The sequence below is a fragment of the Neolamprologus brichardi genome, chromosome 15 (genome assembly GCF_056152115.1).
Source record: "Neolamprologus brichardi isolate AB-2024 chromosome 15, ASM5615211v1, whole genome shotgun sequence".
Classification (NCBI taxonomy): Eukaryota; Metazoa; Chordata; class Actinopteri; order Cichliformes; family Cichlidae; genus Neolamprologus; species Neolamprologus brichardi.
In genome coordinates, this window is record NC_142118.1 from 20,666,375 (window position 1) to 20,676,389 (window position 10,015).

General features: G+C 37.6%; 1 protein-coding gene and 1 pseudogene across 1 annotated transcript; both read right to left on the bottom strand.

Moving 5' to 3' along the window:
- Positions 1 to 1,192: 1,192 nt before the first annotated feature.
- Positions 1,193 to 4,178, bottom strand: LOC148098464 (uncharacterized). Its single transcript, XM_087852483.1, has 8 exons — positions 4,118 to 4,178; positions 3,610 to 3,948; positions 3,201 to 3,488; positions 2,970 to 3,056; positions 2,543 to 2,638; positions 2,436 to 2,464; positions 2,173 to 2,208; positions 1,193 to 1,315 (listed from the first exon to the last, which is right to left on the bottom strand). Exons 1-8 carry the CDS (start codon positions 4,176 to 4,178, stop codon positions 1,193 to 1,195), a joined length of 1,059 nt encoding a protein of 352 aa, XP_087708609.1.
- Positions 4,179 to 5,960: 1,782 nt separating this feature from the next.
- Positions 5,961 to 6,655, bottom strand: LOC148098465 (syncytin-2-like; annotated as a pseudogene).
- Positions 6,656 to 10,015: the final 3,360 nt, after the last annotated feature.

Sequence of the window (10,015 nt, forward strand, 5' to 3'; positions counted from 1 at the left end):
ATAAGTCTTAAAACTACATTTGTATACTTATTATTTATTTACTTTAATCAGATTTGACTGGTATTTTTAAACATTAATTTTTTTGTTCCTTCAACTATTGTATTTAAACTTATGACTCGCTCACAGTATGTTTATATACTGTAACTGCCTAAATAAATGGTGAGGATGTGGCCGCAGTGGCCGAGAAGCAAGAAATTTGCTTTTTTTTTCATTGTGAAGCATAAATAAACATACCACGAAACCCTGCACGAAGGAGCCATATTTGTTTTTTGTGTGTTCATAAGATGAAGCTTTAGTATTATTATCGTTATATGATAACGATGTCAGCATGTTAGCATGCAACACACAAACTCAAGTGGTATTGCCAAGATAGTTGCTGACTGGCAAGAAACTTCTAGAAGAAATCTGGTGAAAGTCCAAAGCACAAATTAACATGTTTAATACTTGTGCAAGACCCTGTGGGAAGGTGCTGTATTTTGTGTGAATCAGGAAAAGTCCATGATGATGACGAGAACTTAAAGAATTTTTAAAATATAACAGAGTTAAAAGATAGCAGGGAGTTAGGTCACTATTTTCTATCTAAATATAATATACAATGTTATGACTGAGGGATTTCTGAAACAAATTAAAACGTACAGTGCTGCTATGACTTGTGAAATAAATGAAAACAGGAAATGAAATAGCAGTGACATTTGTAGGGTTACTGAAGTTTGGCTAGCTGGTATATAATGATGTGCTACGTGATCGCTAGCGACACAGCTATGTTAGCATAACATAAACACAGTGAAGCTGGAGGATGGGTGCTAACTTTTTTCCACTCTGTAAAAGTTAAGGTGAGGGTTGACGATGGTTAGGGACAAATGGAAAACCACGCGCAACAGTTTCTATTGTGTTTAATATCGGACAGTTATTCATTAATGAATACAAATGGTTATTGAAGTTTTTTAGACAGGACATTAAACAATAAACTACTTATTGATGATTATAACAGAAATTTTGATCAAGCAACCAGGAAATGTGCAAACAGGTTGTGAGTTTAAAATTTTCAACACTGGGGAAGAGGTACATATACACAGACTAATTAATAATATATACATTTTTTTAAACTTAACCTTTATTTATACTAGTGGTCACATTGAGACTCAATGTCTCATTTACAACAAAGACATTTTTTTTAAAAAATCCCCACTTTTCAGTGAGGTAAGTGACTGGAAAATGTACAGTAGAGCAGGCTGCTGGGATCAGCTGTACCAGAAGAGGAAGGAGCCTTCACAGTGCTGCACGTCACTACATCAACTTCATCATGACTCTGGACCTGGGCAACAAAATATAGCATGAACATAAAATGAATGTAAAAAATAAATGCAGCATCATACAAATGGGTACTTGAAGAGCATATCCCAGTGCCTTATTTTGCATTTTAAATGACGTGATCTGAATCAACTTTGCCCATGATCAATCTGTTCACCAAGGTTGATGATTTATTTTTTCTTTTTAAATAACCTTGCTGACAAACAAATCAATAAGACCTTCAAGCATAACTTAAAACTGTAACATACTAAGAGCTGAGGTGGAACTGAATGTTAAAAATAATTAAAGCATCCATTGCGGTTTCTGCTTTTACTTTATAAACTATACTTATTGATCTTTGATAATAATCAGAAATGGATAACTTCTCTAACTTCTCTACCTTCGCTGTTCTGGTCCATTTATCCAAAAATCTATATTCACAGACGCACAATTTCATCCACGTCATGGGATTTAGGAGAACTGCACTGGAGCATATTTGTGTTGGTTGAAAACAGCTCTTACTCAGCTCTTTGTAGACAAATACCTCAGTAAATACACACAATCACAGTACCATAAATTACACATTGGCTGTGTGTTGCTCACCTTTCTTTTCATACATTTGTTAGCAGCTTACTATACTCAGTTAATTTTGTCCTCTCTCTAATTTCTTTTGTTTCTTTTTGAAACCCCGAATGTTCAGCGTTGGGGAAAGAAGGGACTCATGATGGGCTTAAGCAGCCATCTAATTAGCACTTAGACTGTAAACAGCAGTCTCATGCCTAATGTTTATGAAGGTTAAGCAACATCTAAGCACCTCAATTAATTTTTGGAATCAAAGTTACCCAATAAAATTATCAAATTAATTCAATTATTACAGAATACAGCAGACTGAGTCCCTGCAGGGTTTAAACTCAGTCCCTAAAAAACAGACATAGTCCAGTTACATCCAGAGAAAAACTGTAGCTGTGAAGGCAGTTTAAATTTTGTTAAAACCCCTGAGAGATGAGCTGATTTGTTTATTTAATGCCAATATTTATCATCAATTGTACATCGTTGTCATATATAGTGATTAGTAAATAGCATACCAGAAAAAACAGCATTTTTATTTTTTATTTTTTATTTTTTATTACTGATTTTGTACTTACTGTGGTTTTATTCGTCTGTGTTTTGTTCCCTAAAATAAGAGGAAAGAAGTCCATTTCAGTTTAATTGACAATTCAAAGTCATTCAAACTTCTCATGATTAAGTTTACCAGTAGTTCTTGTCCATATGATGACTGTCACAGTAGTTATTAAAAGTGCTGCTAAACCCACAGAAACAATAATCAATCTCAAGGATGCAGAAAAATCTGTCAAAAGAATAAAAACTTCAAATTAATAAAATTTTTTAGTAACACTTTTAAATTCCATTACTGTAAAGAAAAAGGAATTTTTACCTTTTAGAATGTGTTAAAATATTTGGAATCTGTTGTTTACAGCTTTACTTTTTACATGTCTGGTATATAAATACTGTCTTTAAATGTAAAGCTTGCACCTGAAGCTTGGGGCCATGTTTAATATTTTATGTCAACCAAAACTTTTATGACATTTTCCACTTTTTCCCCAGTTAAGGTGCCACTAAAAACTCTGTGTAAAATGCAGTAGTATTGATCTTCAAAGGGTACAATTTTGAGTGACCACCTTGTGAAGCATCTTTCATTATTGTTGTTTGTGTTGTTGTGCTGCTTTCAGTTGTTCTTGTTGGTTTCTGTGTAGTTTTTTTGTGACCTGAATCAAAATGAAATGACACAATCAAAAAGTTTCTCTTATTTTTCATTTGTTGTAAGTATGCAAAAATATTTTGTGTAAAAACTTGAAATGAGTCAAACAAATGTTTTAGGTGTTTTAATCATCTACAACAGTTGATCTCACCTGTTTCCTCACCTGAGGGCTGATGGCTAAGCGTAAACAGTTGCACTTTCCCTGTTTTGGTGTCAGTTACTTCACACTTCACAGTGTTATATCTTGAGTTGTGAATATGGTGATAAATCAGAAAAGACAAAGTGGCGGAGCAGTCAGTCTGTGAAGTCAGTATTTGTTTGCTATCCTTGCTATCCACATCTCGACCTTTAAGCAGCCACTTCACTGTGTGATGACACTCTCCATACGTCACCACAGAGCAGCTTAACGTCACCTTATCAGTGTCCTTATGTTCAGTCACTGGTGAACATAATGTAACAATATGAAGCACAAAGGTTATCTTAATCACTTTAAATATTATTCATGTATTTTTATTTTTAAAAAATAGATCAAGGTGAAAATATTTGGTGTAAATACTTACAGGTAATAGCAGAGAGATCAACCTTTGACTGATGAAACAGAGTGTGCTGAGTTTGTATTTCTCGTAATTTGTGATGATCACAGGAATATTGACCAACTTCCTCAACTGTGAGCTTCTTTATAACCAGAGAACAGGTTTCTGTAACACTCAGTCTGTCTGATTTAGTTATGGGATTTTTACCAATCTGTCCAAGTGTGATCAGCTCTGCTGTTTGTGTGTTTCCTGAAGTAAAGGTCCACGTAGTACCATCACAGTTATTCTTTTTATTTACCCCATTTAGACAAGGCAGAGTGACGTCATCTCCAACTTTCATAAAAATGGAGGTAATAGTTACAGATACTGTTGAGAAAATTGAAGAGAAAAATGAAAAATGAATTAGAAAACAGCACTTTTTTGCAATCAGTGAAGATTTAGACACAAGTTTATAAACATGTCCCAGCGATGCTCAGCTGTATAATTTACTGTTATTGACTTTAATAATATTTAGAAATGTTTCCTGTATTCTTACCTGGAATCTGAATCATCAGCATCAGACACACAAACATTTGAATCCATCTGAATTCATCCATCGTGCTTCTCTGTCTCACTTCTTTCTTGTTCTTAATCTCGACTGTCACAGTCTCTGAGCTGATGACACTTTAAGACTGTTTGCACTTCCTGCCATCAGTGAGATGTCATTTCCTTACCACAATTATATAGTAATTTTAAGTTCTCAATTTAGGTTGTAATTTATGATAAATGACAACATCGATTCTGTTCCTCTTTCCTTTAATAGTGTTGTCACTCACCACAGTTTGACAAGGAACTGTACAACTGCAGCTATAGGAAATATGCCAGATAAGATATTTTAGTGGTCTGGAGTGGTCTCTAAGTCTGTGATCTGTAAGTATCCCCAATAACTCACTGCAGATTTGATTCTTTTCAGATGTCTTTAAGGAGCAGTTTTTCACAAGAATGTAAATTTGAATGATAAAACTGGAAGGATTTACTGCACTAATCAATGGGTCATTGCTTCTGTGTTTGAGAGGTTTATTCTGGTATAACTGTTATACATGTATATATCTGTAGGTACTCATTTCTGAATCCAGCTTTCATTCAGCACATTATTGTGTCTTTTTTCTTCATAATAATATATGTTTAGAGGTGTTTAGAGGTATTTTGTGCTACACAAAGATGTCATTGACACCCCCCCCCCCGCCACCCCCCCCCCCAACACCACCACCACCACCACCACCTCTCTCGCTCTATATGTGTGTATGTGTGTATTAACGTCATTTAAAAGAAGCAGAATGTGTGAAGATAGCTGAGATAAATATTTCCATTATTGCAGCTTCTATTTATATTTTAGTCTTTAGCAAAGAAGAACTGACTGTGAGAGTTTGGCTACAACAGCAGCAAAGCTTTATGCATCTGTTCCCTAAAAATGACCAGTTAAACATCGGAAACACAAATAGTTCAACACTGATCAACTGACTGTATCTAGACTCCAGGGGAAAGTCTCCACACGATTTGTTTAGTGTCAAGAGATTTATTCAAAAGACACTTCTTCAGCTAAGAATCTAAAGGTAGAAACACACAGACGCTGCAGTTTTTACTTGCAAGGGCAGGATCACAGAACGCTCACACCAGAGTGGGGGCCCTGTGAATGTGCGCTCTGTCTCCTGCACCTGCCTTTATTTATATACAAAAGTAATACAACAGTGAATACGTCTATTCATTAACAGAGGAATGTTAGTATGTACGGAGTGAAGATAAAAGTGGTTCAGGTGTATGTATGTGTGTGTGTGTTATTCTGAAGGACGTTGCCCCTCTTCTTGAAGATAAGAGCATCCAGCTCCCCTCTTCCTGGCAGGAGTGAAATGATAACAGCTTGCTCAGCTATTATCACTGTGAGAAAGAATTTATAAAGCAAGTCTTGATTCCAACAACAGTCTAAGTCAGGGGTGTCGAACTCCAGGCCTCGAGGGCCGGTGTCCTGCAGGTTTTAGATGTTTCCTTGATCCAACACAGCTGATTTAAATGGCTAAATTACCTCCTCAACATGTCCTGAGGTTCTCCAGAGGCCTGATAATGAACTGATCACTTGATTCAGGTGTGTTGACCCAGGGTGAGATCTAAAACCTGCAGGACACCGGCCCTCGAGGCCTGGAGTTCGACACCCCTGGTCTAAGTCATAAAAGGGTCATCATGCAGTATTCTATAATATGCAAACTTATATATCACAAAAAGATTATACTGACTACTAAGTACAATTTTATATTGACATTCCCTCCTGTTGTTCACGTATAATTTTGAAGTGAGATATCAGTATGTAACATCTTGTCGTACATTTCCTGTCACACCATCATTAATCACGCAAAATCTTCAAGTTCCAACAGGTCAGGGTCATCATCATCATCATCATTTGTCACGGCTATGTATGCAGCAACAGTGGAAACAATTATGCGGTTAATCATGAGCTTTAAACATGGTAATATACATGTTGCAAAAACACAAAGTAAAAGTAAGAATATCCCAACTCCGATGAGTAGTCTCTTTAGCACCTGTACCCAGGAGCCAGTGTAAAGCCAAGAAAACCAGTCACTTGTATCACTTACATAGTCCTGATTTTGGGCCTGCTGGATCTGTCTCAAAGCATTCAGTGGTCAGTCATGTTTGATGAGTGTACATTGTCTGGTATGCAAGTGCAGCAGGTGTTGTTGAAGAGGACACAAAGTCCCCCTTTCTCTGCTAGTATCATGTCCAAAGCTGCTCTTTGTTGCATCACTGCGATCCGTAATGCATTGATTTCCTGATTCTGCTGTCCGTTGATCTTGCACGAAGCGTTCAAGAAGAGTCCAAAGCGGTAGTCCAGAGTTTCGAACCTCAGAATATTTTTTCCGGTTCCCACCCAGGGGAACAATGTGTGGAGTACTTTCCGTCCAGTAGTCCACAGTTTGAATTCCTTGGGTATGTCGCTTCCCCATATCGGGTCATGTGGTTGAAGTTTAGGGAACATTGATCTTCTTTTCCAGCGTGCTGTAGAAGTGGTGTTTACTGCGGTCATCCCCTCCAGGTCACTAGTCGGAGCCCAAACGCCATGACACTTGAACCCAGTTGGTGTCTTGGCAGCCACTGTGTCTGTTTCTGCTGCGAAGGATCCTCGTATATCTGTGACCTCGTCTGGTGTCTGTTCCTTTCTCTGTAAGAGACAGATAACCAAAACACCTCTCGTCCTAGCCCTAATAATCTAATGTTGTTATCCATTGTTCCTCTAGTGATTCAAAATCGGTTTAGCACATCATGTTCAGGACTTCCTGACCAGTAACTTATTCTAATCAGAATTTATGTGTGTTTAAGCGTGTTTGCATTTAGCCCTCTGCACTCAAGGCATTTCCTACACTTTATCAGTCCGGAAGAACGAAGTCATATAACCCTTGTTTGATGTTAAAACTCAACTTCCCCCCCTTTGTGACACATTCCCATGTGTCAATTCAACGGAGCTAGAAAATTAAAAGAAAAGGTTAGTGACCTCATAGCTCAGAAAGTATCAGACTTTCTCCCATCCAGTGTCGTTGCTGTCATCCTGTGCCAGGGAATAAAATTAATTTAATTGTCATGTTAGATCTGTTCAACTCCTGGCTCCGCCCAGAGCCTGCGTCCGCAGAATTGCCTAGAGACAAAACCTGTATTAATATGAACTTCACACATAAAAACGCCTGTTTTAACTTTTATTTCCAATCTGTTAATTAGAGTGCTTAAACATCAAATAGACTGAGTCTATAACAAGTCAATACAGCTGTAAATGTGGCCAATTGTCAATCTATTACCAATCCATAACAAAAGATAGCTTTTATTTTATGCTTGCTTTTAGTCTACCACTCACCCAGAGGATCTTCAATCCCAGAAAATTCCTTCTCCTCATTTAATGAGTCTGTCCTCCTTCCATGCCCTGGTAACTGGTCCATCCAGAGCCATATCATCTTGGAATATACATACAACAAGCCAAACCACACCTTGGTCACACCAACCCTTTTCCGCCCTGAAGATGTCCAACGCCATCTTAGTCTGGACTGTCAAAGGTGACTTTAACACTGACTGTTCCGACAATCCATTTTATAACATTTCCTGGTCAGATTAGCCAATCTCTGCACATTGGAATAAACATAATCAACATGGTCAACATTTTCCTGCGTGTTATTTCACCATCATATCGATTCCAATGCTCCATCCTTATGTGGTTTGCTACATTATGTTTATCTAGAACTCCACTCTGTCTCTAAATGTTTGAAGAATTTTTCATGTTTGGGGTCAAATTTTAAGAATTTGACCATAAGTGACATCTATGGTGTTATCACCCCCATCGGGGCTTACCTTTCCCACTTTTGGTGATATTCCTCCCTCGAATATTTGCAATTACCCTTTTGGTGGCGAAGAACTGTTGGTGTGGTCAAGTGGGTGCTGTAAAAACAAAAACTCAGGACAGAACAGTTATCAGTCATGTGCTTCATACAGAATTTGCATATATTTGATCTCATATTGATCCTCTGAGTGTAATGGTACATTTTAATTTTTCTTTACTTTGCTCTTGTTCTTGTGCAGCACCACATCTCAGCACATGCCCCTGTCGGTTCTATTCTACTTTTAAATTGCTGACTATTTCAAGAAAGAACCTAAATGACGGGGACCAGTGTTTAATGTTACATATCTCCATTTTGAATGTGACAAGGCTATCATTCCCCTGTTATTCATAGGTATTGTTAAAGTTTTGGCTTTTTCCTCTATAAAGGTTAATTGACTTTTTACAGTGGCCTGCTATGGTTAATAATAACATGTTCAGTCATGAGTGAAATCAAACCTTTTGTTCACTTTAGCATTTGGTATTCCCAACAATATAATGTGATACATTAATCGAAACCCAGTTAATAAAACACAATTTTCTTATTGCAAACATCAGTAACTCAAAATTAGCAACCAAAGGGTTAAGTCTGCAGTTCACACTCATGTGAAGCTACATTTTCCCCCTCTGCTCTCTCTTATCCTCCTGCTCCTGCAAAAACAAAACAAAGCAAGACAAAACATCCACCCTTCTTTTACAGGTTGGGTGAATTGTTTGTGGACATTTACTAATCCTAAAGTCGGTACCGTTCTTGTCTCAGTATCAAGTCAGTTAAAACTATTAGTCGTCAGTCCATCACAGTCCAGTCACATGCATACCTTCACACATATTCATACCAGATATTGCTAATAATGGAGTCTCACGCGGAACCTATTCGAGTATCCATCACCAGCAAGATGACGTCATCATTTTAAAGGAAAACAGTTCCTTGTTTTTTTGGACTGGATTGACTCGCTGCAATCCTTTTAGACTCAGGACTTCTCATGTGATCAATGTCCCATATAAGTGAATTTCTCCCAAGCCCATTATAATCATGGAGAATACTTTGCGACTGTTTTCAGTAAGAATATTTTATAGCGCTTTAAAGTTCAATCTCTCAGGCCTGGATTAAAGAGCTGATTTGTTAAATCAGGAACTCACAAAATACCAAAATATCACCACCGGTGGATCACTCCTCTCAGATGTTCTTATTTCAGTGCAGTTATCAGTTACCAGTGATGGTAACTGATAACTGGAGGAGAAGATGTCCTTTAAGCTTCTTTTCAGGGTGGGGACAAAATGAGAGGTCAAGCTGTAAAATTTTGAGTCAGAGCTTGGCCTGTCTATCGTCCCAGTTTTGTTAATCTATCCTTTTGCCGCTGTACTCAGGTTTCCAGGTTGAGAGAAATCCACCTGTATTAACAAACTAAAACATTCACTTACTATTTCTTTTCTGAAAACATCCATTCACTTCATCTGCCTAGATTTTACTCTCTCTCTCTCTCTTGGTGCATACTTCACACAGTCAGGCAGTTGCCTTTTATGAGAATGCAAAGTTCCGTCACACACACCCACACAGCTACTCACCCCCAGCAGCTGCAAAGCCGTCTTCATGTCCTCTATCCACACTCTCTTATTTTATATTATATTATTTAATTTAGCCTTTTGTTTATTCCACTTTATTCCTCTTGTATTTATATGTACTCAGTTGGGTCTGTATCTGGTCCTTTTTAAACTTTGATCTCTAATCTTTTACTTGATGAGGGATTATTATGTTCTTCCTAGTCTGAACTGCTTCTTTGTTTCTTACAGTCATGTACAAAATGTCCCTCTTTTGTTGTTTTTCTAAACATTTATCATCAGGTGTTAATTTTTCTCGTTTATTCTCCATTCTCAAAGATTTTTGCTGAGCCGTCACTGGCACGCTTGACTTCAGAGTGGTTTACTGATACGGCCTTCGACTTCACCCTAAAGGTGAAGCGGTATCAGTTTTATGAGACGAAACTCAACCGTTCTCCTTTGTCACCAGTACGTGAGCCTCAAGCAAAG